General features: G+C 36.8%; 1 protein-coding gene across 1 annotated transcript; it reads left to right on the forward strand.

Moving 5' to 3' along the window:
* The first annotated feature begins 1211 nt into the window (after positions 1-1211).
* LOC306872084 (ATP-dependent RNA helicase DDX39A-like) lies at positions 1212-14124 on the forward strand. Its single transcript, XM_079420459.1, has 10 exons — positions 1212-1286; positions 2424-2636; positions 2955-3082; positions 5107-5383; positions 5475-5593; positions 5715-5846; positions 5929-6038; positions 6119-6263; positions 7477-7624; positions 12935-14124. The coding sequence occupies exons 2-10, from the start codon at positions 2429-2431 to the stop codon at positions 12949-12951; spliced, it is 1284 nt and encodes a 427-aa protein (XP_079276585.1). The 5' UTR covers positions 1212-1286; positions 2424-2428; the 3' UTR covers positions 12952-14124.
* Positions 14125-19469: the final 5345 nt, after the last annotated feature.

Raw genomic sequence — 19469 nt, forward strand, 5'->3', positions numbered from 1 at the left:
AATCGATCTAGTTTACACTACAGTGGTGTTTACTGAAATCATCATTTTGCATGTACCATTAAAATTATATTATTGGCTTAACAGATTTGGTGGGGAAAATTTTTAAAAATGTACATGGATTTGTACAATGTAGATGAGGCACCACCAGACATTTATAATTTTAGTCATTTCTTATTACTTTGAATAAACTATACTGTGGTGGCCAAAATTATTAGAACACTAGTATTTTCACCAGCATAAAAATGGTTTTAAGGTAGTTATTTCTATATTTTGCTGTAGTGTGTCAGTAGGAAATATCCGTTTACATTTCCAAACATTCATTTTATCATTAATTGTAATAATCCAGTGAGGTTTTTGTCTAACAACAGCCAGTGCTCCACACAGAGATCTGATCTGATCATCATCCAGTCTGTCTGGAGTGACATGAAGAAACACAACAAACTGAGACAGACTCAATCCAGAAGAACTGTGGCAACGTCTCCAAGACGCTTCAAGAAAACTACCTGCAAAGATACAGTACTGTGAAAAGTTTTAGGCACTTACTGTAAAATGAGGATGCTGCCAAAAATAAGGACATTAATAGATTTTCTTTATCAATTAAATTAAATCAACATTTGGTGTGACCACCCTTTGTGTCAAGGAAAATTTTAAGGAAACAAAAAAATTCTAGATTTTAATAAGGTTTTCGATTTTAGGTCGCACCGCTTGCACACATTTATCATCATTGGAGGCCTATAATCAGAATGCATATAGTGACGTCGTGTGGACACTTTAAAGTAATGCTAGCGACTGGTTTTGGAACCGCCCACAAAATCTCTCTTTAATCTGCACAATTTAATGTACGAAATATATATACCATTTTTTTTGCACAATTTCATGTACAGTATATATGTAAAGTTCTTGTACAGTCTCAGTTTGTGTATGTCTAGGCAACTACGTATAGTAGTTATAGTATGTATAGTATATGTATAGTCAGATGCTCTATTGTTTTGTTTTTTTCTTATACTTGCATTGTTGTATGTTTATCTTATTATGTTTAACTAGTATATAGCACCGTGGTCCTGCGAGACACGACATTTCGTTCCACTATATGTCCACAAGCTCAACTTGACTTGAAAATCGACGCGAATTTATGTTACCCAATCGCAAGCATGCGCTGCTTCTCACCCTTTATTGACGTCGAATACAGCCAATGGGAGAGCTCGGTTTTTACTTCCGGGGAACGCTATAAACTTCAGGCCTAACCGCACGATTCGCGAGTGCCGACGTTCAGTAGCAACATCGAGGTAATTTGTTTTGCTTATACACTTAAGCACTCTAATTCGTTAAATACATGATGGTTAATAGTACCCACTTCCAGATGTAGCTTTATTTTAGAGGCCATTTTAGTAATAAATGTATAAAGTATTTAAAAGTAACAGTTGTAGACACCGCGCGTTTCTGTAGCCGCGCAGCTTGAAAGGCTCAAAGCCGAAAACGACAGCGATTTGCGTTCAAACAGCCTCGTATTTCATTCTTCACATGTATCACAAGACTTCATACCCATAGATATTCAAGGTACTTTTGAGAAAATGCGCTTTGGACCGCTCGTTTAGATCGGAAGATGGGTTTCTATGAACAGCGAATGGCGGCTCTATTGTCTTGAATTGAACGTTAGTCAATTGGCTACATCAATCAGAGCTGGTTTTACATGTATAGCAACCTGTATTATGGATGTTTTTGCCCTTTATTTGGACTATCTAGGTACGATTTACGAATAGAGATCAATATTTTAAAGGGAGCAATATAAGTGATGATTTAAGGACGATTTCGAGGGGTCTGGATAAAGATACATACATGCTTCTCATTCATTAGTTTAGGCTTAGCTTGCAAAACACTGAACAGCATTTTTGGCTTTTTGTACGTTTTTTTTCTTCGTGTAAATGATCCTATGTTTGCCTATGTGACCCTGGACCACAAAACCAGTCTTAAGTCGCACAAGTAGATTTGTAGCAATATCCAACAATATGGGTCAAAATTATCGATTTTTCTTTTTAATGCCAAAAATAATTATATTAAGCGAAGTTGACGTTCCATAAAAATATTTTGTAAATTCCTTCCGTAAATATATAAAAACTTAATTTTTGATTGGTAATGTGCATTGCTGAGGACTTGTTTTGGAGAACTTTAAAGGTGATTTTCTCAATATTTAGATTTTTATTTTGCACTCTCGGATTACAGATTTTCAAATAGTTGCATCTTGGCCAAATATTGTCCTATCCTAACAAACCCCACATCAATAGAAAGCTTATTTATCCAACTTTCAGATATATGACTCTCATTTAAGGTCCTGGGTCACATGATTATAGTAGAATGTTTATATATTGATCTTTTGCATTATTCTCTCTCTTTTACATCTTTACATTTCCCTGTGTCACCAAAAGTTACCATGGCTGAAAACGATGTTGATAATGAGCTGTTGGACTACGAGGAAGACGAGGAGCCACAGACTGCCGTGGACAGTGCTGTCCCAGCTGGCAAGAAGGAGGTGAAAGGCTCCTACGTCTCCATTCACAGCTCTGGTTTCCGTGATTTCCTCCTGAAACCAGAGCTGCTCCGCGCGATCGTTGACTGTGGCTTTGAACATCCTTCTGAGGGTGAGGATTTATGTTCTGTTTATAAGGTTTTTAGAGTACACTGCTGTGTAAAAATCGCTCTAGTATTCATATATCTATTATTTGAGCAGCAGTGTATAGATTTATTTAAAATGGCTTTTTGAGCGTGAATAGTCACCATATTCAGTTACGTCAGAACATCCAAGTACCTACTCGTTCTTTTAAATTTAAATCAGTATTAAAGTGCAAACATTAATATATTGATCCAGATGCAGAATCCTTTTCATGCTGCCTTGGTTTCATTGTAATTGTATTAGCAAGATTTTATTTTTAGTAGTAAAAGGTATGATCTTTTCTCAGTCCAGCATGAGTGCATTCCACAAGCCATCTTGGGTATGGACATCCTGTGCCAGGCAAAGTCCGGTATGGGAAAAACCGCCGTGTTTGTGCTTGCCACACTTCAGCAGATCGAGCCAGTGGATGGGCAGGTGTGTGTTCACTAGATCTTGCAAACTTTAAGAAAACATAATGGTTTTCCTTCCTATTTGTATAAGACAAATTAGCTTGAGTTGTGCTTGCTTGTACACTAACAGTCAAAAGTTTTGAAGTCATTGCATTAATTTAAACGCAAGTACAGTACAATAACGGTATAAGCAATATTGTGAAATTATTTAAAAAAATATATTATCTAAGAGACAAGAGACTGATGGCAAAGCTGAATTTTCAACAGCCATTTCTCAAGTCTTCAGTGTCACATGGTCCTTTAGAAATACATTTTTTAGTCTGATTTGGTGCTTAATTATTATTGGAACTTGTTATTATTAATGGTTATCGTTAGTAATTATGGTTACATGGTTATGCAAACAGTTTTTGCTGCTGAATATTATTTTTTTTTTTCAAGATTCTTATGTCCTTGCTCTTAGGTCTGCACGATTAATCGCATGCTATTGTCATGTGCATCTAGTCAGTAAAGCCGGTTCTTTGATTGCCGGTAAATCTCCATCACCTGCTTTCAGATGGAGCGGCATTTAATACACTGAGCCGTAGATCGCTGACAAGCCACGCAAAATCGCATTCATAATCGAATGCGGTTTATCAGTGATTATGAATGCGATTTTGCGTTGCTTGTCAGCGATCTACGGCTCCGTGTATATAATGCCGCTCCATCTGAAAGCAGGTGATGGAGATTTACCGCCAATCAAAGAACCGGCTTTACTGACTAGATGCACATGACAATAGCATGCGATTAATCGTGCAGACCTACTTGCTCTGCTGAATAAAATTGATAATTTCTTTTTCTTTTCTTTTTTTTATCATAACCCAAACTTTTGAATGATATTGTGTCATCGTTTCTAATAAAATTAAGCATTAACAATTGTTTCAACATTAAGAAATGTTTCTTGAATAGCAAATCAGCATATTAGAATGATTTCTGAAGGATCATGTGACACTGAAGACTGGAGTAATGATGCTGAAAATTCAGCTTTGCATCACAGAAACGAGTTACATTTTAAAATATTACATTTAAAAAAAGCTACGACCTTGCAGATTTTTGTTTTTGAAAGAAGTCTCTTAATTCCAAACTTTTGACAAGTGAAACCTAGAATGTTTTAGGATTTTCTAACTTTGTTTCAAGCGTTTCTTGATGCTGATCTCATGAGACAGCATTAAAGGGTAAGTTCACCCAAAAATGAAAATTGTCATTAATTACTCACCCTCATGTTGTTTCAAACCCGTGAGACCTCCGTTCATCTTTGGAACACAAATTAAGATGTATTTGATGAAATCTGAGAGCTCTCAGACCCTCCATAGACAGCAAGGGTCCTTACACGATCAAGGTCCAGAAACATAGCAAGGAGATCAGTAAAATAATCCATGTGACATCAGGGGTTCAACCGTAATTTTATGAAGCTACGAAAATACTTTTTGTATGCAAAGAAAACAAAAATGACTTTATTAATCAGTTTGTCTCCTATGTCAGCGTAGCGCCATTTTGGAGAATATCCGCTGGACGGAAACGGTGTACGCTCTTCTATGTCAGTTAAGGTGACGCGGAGGAGGTGAATTTGAATAGCCTTTTTTTTTTTTTTGCTTACAAAAAGTATTCTCGTGGCGTCGTAAAATTACGGTTGAACCCCTGATGTCACATGGATTATTTTACTGATCTCCTTGCTATGTTTCTGCACCTTGATCGTGTAAGGACCCTTGCTGTCTATGGAGGGTCTGAGAGCTCTCAGATTTCATCAAATACATCTTAATTTGTGTTCCGAAGATGAACGGAGGTCTTACGGGTTTGGAACAACATGAGGGTGAGTAATTAATGGCATAATTTTCATTTTTGGGTAAACTATCCCTTTAAACACTTGAACGCTTGAAGAACTTGAATAACCAGCAGTGGTGTCTTATGCTGTTGCAGACTGGGTTAGGGTTAGACTATTATGAGATCTTGTGGTAGTTATGCATGTTAAGTCAACAAACATTTTCACCCAGTTTGTCATTTTCTTCTCTGCAGGTTTCTGTGTTGGTTATGTGTCATACACGTGAACTGGCCTTTCAGATCAGTAAAGAGTATGAGCGCTTCTCTAAGTACATGTCCAACGTTAAGTGTGCTGTCTTCTTCGGTGGTTTGTCCATAAAGAAGGATGAGGAAGTGTTGAAGAAGAACTGCCCTCACATTGTAGTGGGAACACCAGGAAGAATCCTTGCCCTCATTCGCAACAAGACCTTGAACCTCAAAAATGTCAAACACTTTGTGTTGGATGAATGTGACAAGATGTTGGAGCAGCTAGGTGGGTTTCATTTTGTCATGTATGGGCCAGTTTACGGAGCTGGATGTTTTCCCGTTCACCAGAGGAGTAATTGTGTGTGATTGCATATTAGATATGAGACGGGATGTCCAGGATATCTTCAGATTGACCCCTCACGAGAAGCAGTGCATGATGTTCAGTGCCACATTAAGCAAAGAGATCAGACCGGTCTGTCGCAAATTCATGCAAGATGTGAGTCATCCTTTTTTTTTTAAATTATTTAGGGTTGTGCAGTTTTATCTATGGATGTACCTACTTCCCTCAAAAGCTGTGAATGATGTTCTGAACTGTAAAGCTTCTTCTGTTCTTGCAGCCAATGGAGGTGTTTGTTGATGACGAGACTAAGCTTACCCTGCATGGTCTTCAGCAATACTACGTCAAACTGAAGGACAGTGAAAAGAACCGCAAACTGTTTGACTTGCTTGACGTTCTCGAGTTCAACCAGGTAATTGTCGTTTCATCAGATTTTTACATCATCCTTGAATGCGGCCCCTGTCAACTCATTGGTTTGTTTGGCTGGTTTGCAGGTGGTGATATTTGTCAAGTCAGTTCCGCGATGTGTGGCTCTGTCTCAGCTATTGGTTGAACAGAATTTCCCTGCCATTGCGATCCACAGGGGAATGGCTCAGGAAGAAAGGTGAGACATTTGTTGATCCCATGATCTTGAAATCGTTGGGTAGGGGAAAATGCTGAATTTTTTTTTTTTTTTTCACACAGGTTGTCCCGGTATCAACAGTTCAAAGATTTTCAACGGCGGATCCTGGTGGCTACTAATCTGTTTGGTCGTGGGATGGATATCGAGCGTGTTAATATCGTTTTCAACTATGACATGCCTGAAGATTCAGACACGTACCTACACAGGGTATCTATGCATGCTGTGGTGTTCTGTTTATCAAACCTAGAAGTGTAATAAAAACTGCCCAGGGCTGGGGTTGGGAAAAGTGGACAACTCAAGATTGTTAGGGTGTATTCACACCTGTTTTGTTTGGTTCGATTGGATCGAACTCAAGTTCGTTTCCCCTCTAGGTGCGGAACTTTTGGGCAGGTGTGAATACAGCAATCGCACTCGGCCAATCAGAGGCGTGCTCTGATTGGCCAGCTATCCAGTGCGTTGTGATTGGCCGAATACCTCAAACGTGAGACTGAATTGTTACGCCCCTTACTGTATTGTGATGCCGTGTCCCGGCGCGACGAGACTAAAACAATAAAACCCATTATAAACGAGGCATTTGTTGCATTCAGTGGGGACATAATTACTGATTATAATGACTTGCATCGCACCGCATAAACATTACCATGTCTGCATTTGTGATCGGTGAAACAACAAACATAAGAAGATAAGAAAACTTACTTACAGGCTGTGAGTCAGAAGTGCCAGACTGTCTTTGTAAATTTGGAATTGCCCCACTTTATGGAAACAGCCTTTGTGCATAGGAAATAGTCCTCTGTAAAATGCGCTGCACACACTTGAATATTTGGGTTGAATTGTTCTGGAACAATGTTGCAAATGCAACTTAACCACTGATTTCTTGTTGTGTCCTCTTTTGGAAGCCCAAAGAAAGTACTTTCTCTTTCACAAGGAAACGCAGTGTCTCCAGGACATGGCGCCGGAGGCAGCAACACTACTACAGCAATAATAAAAATCACACCCTCTTTCGTTGCGTGTATGTTTGGGTGGTGTTTTGCAAATCTTCCCACACTGTGCCTTAGACATGTGGGGGCATGTTTGAATGAGCCGTTTTAGGAGGGCGTGGTCGAGTCTTAACTTTTATAAAGAATATCTCTTTGGTTTTGAGACTTTAGTCTTTGCAACTTCAGGGATCTTATCTATGCATGAACAGCTTGTAACACTCCAAAGAGAAAGGAAAACTTGAAATCGCATCATATGAGCCCTATAAGCCCACGTGTGGTTTTGTTTACAGTTTCTGGTTCACCTGCAAAAAGGGCAGTGTGAAAGTGAACTGCACCAAACAAAAAAATTCTAAATAGTATTTGATCCGGACCAAAGCAAGTGAACTAGCGGACTTTCCTGGTGTGAATACACCCTTAAACTCTGTTATCCTCATTTGTTTCAGGTTGCTCGTGCTGGTAGGTTTGGTACAAAAGGATTGGCCGTCACCTTTGTATCAGATGAGACGGATGCAAAGATCCTGAATGATGTGCAGGACCGTTTTGAAGTCAACGTTTCGGAGTTGCCTGAGGAAATCGACATCTCCACCTACAGTAAGAAATTTATCAGCCTTGCATGACCAATTCCGAGTATCCATTTGGCTCATCCCTAGTTTAAAGGATTAGTTCACTCTTGAATTAAAATTTCCTGATAATTTACTCACCCTCATATCATCCAAGATGCTTTTTGAGGAAAACATTCCAGGATTTTTCACCATATAGTGGCGTTTCAATGCAGCTTCAAAGGGCTCTACATGATCCCGGCCAAGGAATAAGGGTCTTATCTAGCTAAATGATCGGTCATTTTCTAAACAGATAAACAAAATATGTCCTTTTTAACCACAAATCCTCATCTTGCACTAGCTCTGCGATGTGCATCTACAACTTCACTAGGGCTGTAGCTATTGAATATTTTAGTAATAGAGTATTCTACCGAAAATTCCATTGAGTAATCTAAGAAGAAGAACTTTTTCTTTATTAAAGAGCAATACTAAATATACAAGAGAATATAAGACAGGTCTCTTAAAATGAACAAGTAATTTGTTTCCTTTTTAGAAAAATGAACATTTTTATTGCTGAAATTGCATATATTAATAACTGTGAAAACTAAACCCATTTAGTGCATTTAATTGCCATATTGCATTCAAAATGCAAATACAAATATATAAAAATCTATTTCAAATTACTTTAAAAAAGGTAAACACAGTATAATCTAAAACTAAGACAAAAATCAAACAGTAATAAAAGTATAATAATAAAACCTAAATATTGTGCAACTTAACTTTCAAGTTTCAGCCTAACTACAGCTCAGGCATGACATAGGCTTTTACTTTATTTATAGTTATTTGGAGAATAAACCTCTTAAATGTCTCTGCATACTGGGGTGTGTGTGTGTGTGTGTGTGTGTGTGTGTGTGTGTGTGTGTAATCCTTTAAAGAGCATGTGGTTGCAAACAGAGTGCTCTGTATGTAGTTACAGTAAATGGTTGGGATGCACTAAAATGAAAATTCTGGTCCGAAACAGAATTTTGGATGTGCTTGGTTGAAAACCGACACCGAAAATGCTCGGAATTTAAAAAACACAAGCCAATAAAATAACCACACTTTTATTGAAAGAAAAATTGGACAAAATATATTAAATATCAATGTATTTTTATTCAGTTCTATGCGTCAAAATCAGACATGACTGTTGTTTTTGACTAATCCAAATAATGTATAGTCCTGCAAACAGGGTTTTTCCTTTCTCAAAATGCGGTGGGGGTGGTACCATCCTGATCATGTGCACACAATGTACCCACCCTTCAAGTGGCTGAAACAAACACTTTTTACACGCAACATTTTAAGTGTTAAAATAATTATAGCTATGAGTAAAGAAAATGACAATTATAAAGTTATGTTTTATTTTATCCACACCTAATGTTTTATTGTTATTCTTAAAATATGAAATATTATGAAATGTTTTCTTTTTCCTCAGAAATTCTGTGTATCTGGTTATCAAATTAAGGCATAAAACATTAATTTCACTTATCTTTAAATTATTGAAAATTAAACTTTTTGGCAAAGAAAGGGGATTTACTATTAAAACATGGAAGAAATTATTCAAGTGATCATTCCTTAAAATAAAGTTTTCATCATTTTAGTAGTAGTATGTACATTCTGCTGAACAATAGTAATATATTTCTGCTCCAATGTCTTCAAATTAAACCACACTTTGATTTTGACATGTTGGCGTGAATACCTTTTAAATTTCTGTGTGTGTATATGATATGATGCTAGTTTTACTCAAATGAAACGGTGAAACGCTCATGAAGTCACTCTCAGAGCAGTTCTGGAGATGTTCGTGTGTTTATGTCTTCATTTAGAGGCAGAAGCTGAAATCACTGCGAGCGTCAGTCTGTGTGTGGTAAAGGAAAATGCGTGTCTCTGCCATTCATTCATACAGAGATATGATCGCGTAATATGAGTTGATGCTCATCAGATAGCGTAAATCAGTGGGAAATGACTATGATGAAATGAATCTGTGTAAAGAAATATCAAGTAAACGTGTAAAAATATAAAAACCCTGGCAAAGCTATTATTATCAGTGCATGTGAGCAGAGCGTGGAGCAGATCAGTGAAGCAGGTTTTACCAGCTGTACTACAGCATGTTCCAGCACAGTAGCGCTACTGCAAAAAGGAACAAGTATACTACATAGAAATTTCTTGTCCGCGCGTTATTTGAGCGGACTTAGCTTTTCCGGTGATCGTGAGCGGTAACTGAGCAGAATGCACATTCATGGAGCGGAATATTGAACGGAGCGTCACGCAGCACAGTGATGAGTGAAACCTGAACAATGCTGGGGGGTGCGGCGTGGCATATATTTTCGGCGGCGGAATTCAGTGCATTCCTATTAAACGATTCTTTGAAGCACATAATTTGCCTCAATGATTTTTTTTGTATTCGAGTTACCCGAGGAATCGTTTCAGCCCTAGACTTCACGCATTACGTAATCACGTTGGAAAAGTCACTTGTAGTTAGTTCTTCGACTGTGTACTACGGGTGAAAATATCGATACACTTGAGTATCGCGATATTTTGTTTGGCGATACTGTATCAATTCTCAAAAACCACCTCGGTCCCGCCGCTTGCCGCTAGTGTTGCTTTTGTCAATGATAATTGACTAAATATCATCGTCAACGAACCTTTATCACGTGACTAAGACTAGACGAGACGAAAATGCTGGTCATGTGACGATGACTATAACTAAATGTATAATGCAATATTGTTGACGAATAAGAATGAGACTAAATGTGGTTTACAAAATAAAAACTATGCTAAAATGTCTCTTCATTTTCGTTGACTAAAACGAGACTAAACAAAATGTTATGTTATTCCGTCTCGTTTAGTCGCGTTATTATTATTATTTTGCAGTATTTCTGTTTCCGGTGTCTCACTTCAGGTCTCACTGCGCAGACGCAGTCGATGTCACTTCCTCAAGCCCCACTCGCGGCATTATTTAGAAGATAACAAAGTTAAGTCTGACACAGAGAAAGGGACCGATGGCCGGGGTTCGTCTTTGGGAGATGTGTGTGTACTTCTAACATGTTTGGTTGGTAAAATAAATGTTGTAAATTCAAATCAGAGCGTCTTCCGTGTCTGGAATGGATGTATTCTTGAGTCTATAAGGTAACAATAATATAATAAGATAACCTTGTTTGAAATGGGTTTGGCTGAAAGAAAACTTTGGTTTCGTCTATACTACTAGGTACTTATACTATATTGACTGGGTTAAATAGAATTGTATTACTAAAAAAATATTAAACTAAAAAGTACAATTTTCGTCGACTAAAACTTGACTAGACTAAAAAGAGTATGAACGTGACTAAAACTAATAAAATCTAAAATGACCGCTTCACACAAAGACTAGACTAAAACTAAAATTGAAAAATTAAAATCCCCTGTGAAGAGCCTTCGTGCGAGGCGTGGCGGCGGTTGGGTTGGGTTGGGTTGCCGCGTGGCTGCAGCTTTCTCTCCTGTTGGGGGCCTTTTGTGCAGTTGGGGCGGTGCTCGCTTTGCGGTCATCTATACAAACTGAAAAACCTGTGAAATCCAAGTTGACAGTTTCTGAACATTTGTAAAACAATAAAATAAATACAGATTTTTTTTTTCTTAAGGGATCCTGCAAGCACTTTATTTAAACTTTATTGTAGTTGTGGTTATTGTAATTTTTTGTTCAGATCAAAATGTTGACATTGTCACAATTCTAAACTTAAACTGTGAACCTTTAAAGCAGGGTCTAAAAATATATGTGGTCTTTTTATAAAATACAATTAATACATATACATTTAACTAAAGAATTCTGCAAGCACTTGCGTTTTCCCCCAGTGTGTTCTGGTTAAATTATTTTTATTTATTTATTTTTTGCTAAGGTTTGCATATGGTGGTGTGTTCTTAATGACAGCTTTCCTAAAAATATATCCTATTCCTAAAATAAGAAATATCCCAATCTATCGCCTTGCTTACAGTATCGCAATATATCGTATCGCAACCCCTGTATCGTGATGCGTATCGTATCGCCAGATTCTTGCCAATACACAGCCCTACTGTGTAAAAAGGTGGGGTAGGGCGGAAAACTCAATCTCATTTTCTCTTCCAATTTAAAGGGGTCATTGGATGCCTATTTTACATAAGTTGATATGATTCTTTAGTCTTAATGAAAAGTTTTGTTAAAATTTCTCAATAATAGTGTAAAAAACAACTCCTTTACCCTGTCAAAATCAGCTCTGTTTTCAGCACACTGATCTAGTCCATGTTGCTTTAAATGCTAGTGAGCTCTGCTGACTCCACCCCCTCTTCCTTGGCGTGAGGAGCAGACCATAGATGTGTGTAGATTCCCAATTCGACCACTGCAGATAGATTGACGGGCGAACATACACGCATTTATGTAGATCGGGGATCGGTGCATTCGCTTCAAAGCGAAAGTAACGTTAATTCTCTGCCTCAGTGGCTCAGATGTCAGGAGTAAATGACCACTGCTATATTCATGATTACATCCAACAACAAAACACCTCAATTGCTTAATCTGAGACATCTTGTCTTCCCCTGCATCGGAGTCGTCGGACTGTTTACAGCTCTTTCGGGGCGGGTCTAAGGTAAGGCGGTCTTGTTAATCCACTATCGTGGGAGGGGCCTGCACAGAACTTCATCACTGTGACAGGAATCTCAGAACAGCCTGATTTGAGAGGGGATTTTAAAATAGGGATTTAAAAAAAACCGCGGTGGATTTTTATCATTATAGGATGGATGTGTACAACACACATTTGTTCAAACAACTTGTAAAGTGAATTTTGCATCCGATGAAATCCTTCTTCTTTTTTCGCAAAGGACTTTCTTTGTATGTTTGCTTTGTTAAACAATGGGTCGGTACTTCTGCTTACATCACACATGCGTGATTACGTGATGCGTGAAATCAAGCTTCTGCAAGATGAGAGCGATTGTGGTTACAAAATATATATATATATATATATATATATATTTTTTTTTTTTTTTTTTATAATCGTTTTGCTATATAAGACCCTTATTCCTTGGCTAGGATCATGTAGAGCTCTTTGAAGCTGCATTGAAACTGCAATTTGGACGTTCAACCCGTTGGTTGAAGTACACTATTTGGAGAAAAATCCTGGAATGTTTTCCTCCAAAACCTTAATTTCTTTACAACTGAACAAAGACATGATCATCATGATGACATAAGGGTGAGTAAATTCAGGAAATTTTAATTATGGAGTGACCTAATCGTTTAAGAAGTCTCAAGTTTTACTAGTGCTTTTTTTTAAATGTACAATTACAGTTTGCCTCCTAATGTTTCTCCCTGTTTCTTTTTCTCCAGTTGAGCAGTCCAGATGAGCGAGATATGTGCTGAAGTGGTGGTGGCCGTGGTCCAGCTCTCCCTATGTTTCTCAGTGTAGTTTTCTGTGACGAGGGGAAGAGAGAACCACCCAGTTTTATTTTCATATGATCATGCCCAAAAATCCTCTTCTCCTTTTGTGTACTTTATTTTATTGTTCCAGGGGATTGGTTGGGAATTCTTTTTTACTTCTGTTAATTGTGGTTGTTTGTTGGTTTGAGAATTAAAAACATTTTATACTACATAAGTTGTCTGTGCAGTATTCACAGTATTCGAAGGTGAAGTTTCTTTTTTTTTAATGCTAAAATGCATTCTTCTGTTCCAGTTTAATGTACAGACTGCTACAAGTAAGCTATTCTTCTGTTGTGCTTTTTAAGACATTTCTCCATTTAACTGATCCAACATTTCAACTGCCTGTTCAACCATTTGAATTATATTGTGGTGGATCTACTTGTACTATGGTATTTAGTCAGAAATGGTGAAGAGCTATATTTCTGTAGTGACGGTTCACCCAAAACTGAAAATTCTGTCCAATGGGGACTAGCAACTGTTTGGTTACCCACATTCATCAAAATCTCTTGAGTAAATGAAAATGTTCTTTTTCATGTAGACAAATGAAGAAAATGGCTATTACAGAAACCATGGATTTGTATTGTAGCACCTAGTCTGATTTAATTTTTCATTTGTAATTCTTCATAAGTTATTTTCCTCAATGTATAAGCATGCCCTTCTGATGATCCAATGGATGTGAAAACACCGATTATGCTTTAAAGGATGTAACTGAGAAATTTTAAATTCTTATGCTTGTTTGTAGTATTGCTTTAGTAAATATTTTTCAGTAAATAAAAAATAAATTTTTATGCATTTATTTTTCATTATGATTGGGTAACACTTTAAAATGACCTTCCTTAGTTTTTATTTTTTTTTTTTTTTACATTCATTTTTGCACTAATAACTGAACCTTCATGTCATTTTTCAAAGCTAGTCACAAAACTGAAAACAGTCATTATTTGTAACACAGGCTGTCCAATGTTCAAAACTTTGCATATTGCCTTCATATCTTTCTTTACAGCCTTGCATTTGAAGAAGCATTGGTTCAAAAAACTTTACTTTAGATCACCCACACACAAGATACCCATAGTTTCACTGACAATCATTAAATGTAGTTGTTCAAAACACATGATGCAGCTTTCATTATGGTTCTACACATTCATGCATCACTGTAACAGAATAGAGAGAAAACTACAGAGACTAGAATCATTAAACAAAAATAGAAGATTATTGATGAAATGACAACAGGTTTTTCAAAAAACTTGAAATGAGAAAAAACTACAGTAGGCCTACAGTAAAATATCAACTGGAGTGCTCCTCATTGCACTTCTATGTTTTTATCAACCCTGTCTTGTGGATTTGGCCACAGGTTCTCATCCACATCATAATGGATGTTTTCATTAGCTAAACCTCTTGGAAAAATCTTCTGGCATGGCAAATCCAGGCCTGACATTGGTCTCCTCCTGTGATGTCATTGCAAGTTTTCACCCCCGGCTCTTAATGCATCGTGTTTCCTTCAGGAACATCAGTGAATGTTTTAACTTTTTTAATTGTTGTGTTTGAGTCCCTCAATCATCCTCAGTGTGAAAAGGTGGATCTCAAAATCATACAGTTACTGCTGGAAAGGGTTCAAATATGCAAAAGATGCTGGAAAACTGAAGATTCTGCAGGACCTGGAGGATTTTTCTGAAGAACAGAGCTCAGTTTAACTGTTCAGAACAAACAAGGGACTCATGAACAACCACCACAAAACAAAAAAACAGTCGTAGATCATCCAGGTAACCACACACAGTGTTAAGAACCAAGGGTTCCCAAACTTTTGAATGTGGTTATTTTAATAATTTCAGCGATTATTTTGTCTTGTGGACTATATGTAAACATCTTTTATGGAAAATATCTTACTCAGGACAGTACTAAATAAAAAATAACATGCATTTTGTATGATCTCTCTTATTTTGGTAAAATTATCCACATTTTCACAGATTCTGCAAGGGGTTCCCAAACTTTCGATCCCCACTGTATGTTGATGGCACAACAGTTGTTTGAACTGTAGATGAGGTTCACACACACACGCGTTTGTTTTTGTGAAAAGTGGGGACATCCCATAGCCGTAATGGTTTTTATACTGTACAAACTGTATGTGCTATTGCCCTACACCTAAACTTAGCCCTCACAGGAGACTGTGCATTTCAACTTCCCCCAAAAAACTCACTCGGTATGATTTATAAGCGTTTTGAAAAGTGGGGACATGGGTCAATGTCCTGAAAAGTCACCTTCACCTTGTAATACCCGTCATACCTGTCATACAAATTTATGTCCTCATTTGTCACAAAAACACACACACACTCTGACCAAACAATATTTTTTGTCCCCTAACCCAACCATAACCCTAAACCTACCCCTTACAGAAAACCTGTTTGCATTGTTACATTTTCAGATAAACATCATTTACCATTTTTAATCATTTTTTTCCCCCTTGTGTCAAAAATTTCAGGTATTTTGGTACAATGTAGCATAAACAAGTACTCAGTTACACACACACACACACACACACACACACACACACACACAAATAGACAAGTTTCTTTAAACCTTCTATTCTCACACTAAAAATGTGTCAATCTATCTGTATAAAATAATAATACATTTGAAAATGGAAAACCATGTAACTAATATACTAAAATAACTAAAATATTTAAGTGGGAACTTCTATCCATCAAAAGCTTTATGCTCATCACAAGATGGCGCCAGTTGCCTATTCTACCCTGCTTTTGTTAAAGACAGGGAGGGAGAGGCTGTGTTCCAACTGACAGGGTCCCAATGCAGTGTTCACTCCATACTCCCTGAGGACGGAATCTGTTGAGATTCACACTTAACAAAAAACTTTCATTCAAAACTTCCTGCAATGCTATCAAACAGGTCTTGTGCATATTTTAAAAGAAAAGTTAACCCAAAAATTAAAAATGGCTGAAAATGTACTCATTGGCTAAGATGTAGATTAGTTTAATCTGGAACAGGTTTTTAGAAATTAAGCATTGCATCACTTGCTCATGAATGGATCCTCTACAGTGAATGGGTGCCGTCATAAGAGTTCAAACAGCTAATAAAAACATCACAATAATCCACAAGTAATCTACACTACTCCAGTCCATCAGACAACATCTTGTGAAGTGAAAAGCTGCATGTTTGTAATAAACAAACCCATTATTAAGGTATTTTAACTTTAAAATACAAGTCCAAAGACCAAAATCCACAATAACGCTTCCACCATGTGAAAAAGTCCATGTTGTCTTCTCACATTAAAATCCACTGACATATTTGTTTAAAACTGTTTTGCACTGTATTCTTTTACAAACGGGGCTTGATCGGTGCATGTTTCTCTCCTGATTCAGATTATACAGCTTTTTCAAATAGAGAAAATGATTTTACTTAAATATTATGGACAGAAGACTCATATTTTAGTATATTAAGGGCACACTTCGAATAGCTCTTGCAACGTCATTCTGACAGGAGACCATATAGTCCAATCCAAGGGTCATGAAAATACCAAGTGGTGTATATTCAGAAATATTTGTTATATACAAACCCTATGTATAGCTAAAAATATTTTATGTTGCAAAGCACAAAAGTGTCACCTGCAGAGGGAGCCAAAATGTGGGATAATATGAAAATAATGGAACCCTTTAAAATAAGGAGTGTTTGAAATGAGTGAAATTAGTATTTGTATTATTTAAAACAATGATCTCTATCTGCTTTTACTGGCATTTATGCCTCTGAGTTTTTTCTGTATTAGACAGAAGTGAAGTACACACCATAAAAATGCTTCAGCATAATTTAAAATAACAACAATAATAAATAAATACGTTTGAAGTGGTTATTTTACAGCTGTTTTCTATTGGCTCTGAGGCCAAAATAAAATATCTTTTAGCATGTCTGAGTTTTTTTTTTTTTTTTTTTTTTTTTTTCAGAAAAACCAACCAAAAATAATTTTCAGTCACGAGTGTATCCAGTTTTTGCCATATGACATCCTCTTTTTAATATGTACCTCCCTCTAAACTAGTAATAGTAACTTGATTGATGGCTGACAAAGAGCTAAAGAATAATGACTAATAAACAACGTCATGTTCCTCCCTAAATGCATGTTTCAGAACCAAACAGCTCAACACGGAAAAAACTGCACTCTTCATGGGATTTGTACATGTTTTTACAGTGAACAATATCTCAGACAATGTGTCCCCCTTACAGAGCTAACAGTATAGAAATCTTCTTTATTTACTATGTTAATAAATATTTTTTTTATGTGATGTTATTAGATGTATCAGTATGTTTTCTGTATTTTTTGCATTGTTTATTGTTAACTAGGCCACTCCAACATTGCAATTCTTCCCTCTACATGGATTCAAAAGTTTACTATAATCTAAAGTTCCTTGAACAGTTCTGCATGCATAATAATCATAATACAGAACTATTTTTAAAATTACAGTAGTTTGTAGTATGTAGTTTTACAGTTTGGATTTAGTGTGCCACATCACAGAACATTTCAAGCTATTTTGACCTTTTCCCCCAACAATTATATTTTACAAAATAGACAAAAATTATATAAAGCCAATGTGACCCTGGACCACAAAACCAGTCATAAGGGTACATTTTTCAAAATTTATATTTATATTGTATATTACGTATAATATTTGTATATTATATACATAAAATTCTATACGTCTTTTCTATGATATATCATCATGTTCTATCATGATGAGGACAGTCATACAGTTGAACTATATATATGTTTTTTTTTTTTTTTCTGGAAATTTGCAGGCCCATGTGATCTTATTTCATTTCTCTGTGTTCTGTGTGTCTTTCGAATTCCATTATGTTATTTAATCTCCGTTTCGGTCTGTTGATTCATAATGTTCACTGAAATGTTTGAGAAAGGTTTCAACTCTTATAAACAGGTACATCTTTGAGATGACTGCCCCAGTGACAAATTGTTACATGGGTACTTTTTTCTGACAGTGTGTTACAAACTTTACATTTACTGTATAAACCAATAGACCATGTGTGTTAGATAAACAAGTGCACAGCCATCTTTAGAATTTTGTCTTTGAACTTGACAGAGATAACATTTTTGTGTTATCTCTATAGCATCTCTGTTGAAGATTAAATAGCTGCTGAAGTGGATTTAACAAAAGTTTTCATTTGCACTGTAATGTTAAAAGCAGATGGCATAACAAATGTCAATAGACTGGGACAACAAATACATGTACCGTTACACTCCATGGCCTTTAAGGACAGTGTAAAAGTACAGTTTATATCAACTGTGCATACGACTCTTTATGCATGTCAAAGTAGATATTTTCCATAGCTGTTTTAATGGATTTTATTTCAAAAGAAAATGAAGATAGACAGTATGGAGTTTGATTAAAGGCATGTTTCCAATTCACATGAGGATGAGTGTCACATTTATCAAACTTCTGTGTACATAACTGCTTACATTGTCATTTACTAAAGCTGTTTTAGTGCCTGTTCCTGTGTGTATAACTTGCATGAAGCCCAAAACTTCACCATGTTCACCATGCTACTCTTATATAATTCAGAACATAAACTGCTTATAATGCGGAACCTTTGATTTCAAGGAAAATTATGGAGGATTTTTTTTCACTCAGATATGTTAAAGAATGTATTTCTCCTGTACAAAGTTGCGGAAATGTAAGAAGGAAGAAACACTTTATTTTCCCCATTCCAACTAATGGTTGGAATGAGTTGTCTCATAAACAAACTTTGTTAGATTGTTCATTTCAGTGACTGCTTGGCATATTTAGTTTTTTGTTTGGTTTTCAAAATTTGTATGGTTTTCTTTGCATTTCTTAAAATCTGCAGGAGCATATGTGATCTTATTACATTTCTCAGGGTTCTGTGTGTCTTTCAAATTCCATGTTATTTATTCTCTGTTTCAGCCTCTTGATTGTTTGAAATCTAGGTCATTTTTGTCATGCATGATGTAATGTATGAGTCTTTCTGTGCAGACCATGCAGTTATTATGTTATGGGACTGTAGCGGTGAAAGTGTGTGTTTCCGATGTTTCTGTCCTTACAATTGTAACAGACTTTTGTAAAGAGTGTTCTCAATATAAAGGGGGGAAGGGAAGTGTTGTGTGGCCAAGCATGGTGACCCCATAATCGGAATCTGTGCTCTGTATTTAACCCATCCAAGTGTACACACAGTAGTGAACATACAACCGGAGCAGTGGGCAGCCAATGCTGTAGCACCCGGGGAGCAGTTGGGGGTTCGGTGCCTTGCTCAATGGTCTCACCTCAGTCGTGGTATTGAGGGTGGAGAGAGTGTTGGTTATTCACTCCCCCACCTACAATTCCTGTCGGACCTGAGACTCGAACCCACAACCTTCAGGTTACAAGTCCAACTCTCTATCCATTAGGCCACGAGGTCCGAAAATTTCAGTAACACTTTA

This window comes from Barbus barbus, assembly GCF_936440315.1.
Source record: "Barbus barbus genome assembly, chromosome: 7".
NCBI lineage: Eukaryota > Metazoa > Chordata > Actinopteri > Cypriniformes > Cyprinidae > Barbus > Barbus barbus.

Coding starts and splice junctions, on each gene's coding strand:
- LOC306872084 (XM_079420459.1), top strand. CDS start 2,429: ATGGCTGAAAACGATGTTGATAATGAGCTGTTGGACTACGAGGAAGAC. Junction 3,083..5,106: donor TCGAGCCAGTGGATGGGCAG/GTGTGTGTTCAC, acceptor TCTTCTCTGCAG/GTTTCTGTGTTGGTTATGTG. Junction 5,594..5,714: donor GTCGCAAATTCATGCAAGAT/GTGAGTCATCCT, acceptor CTGTTCTTGCAG/CCAATGGAGGTGTTTGTTGA.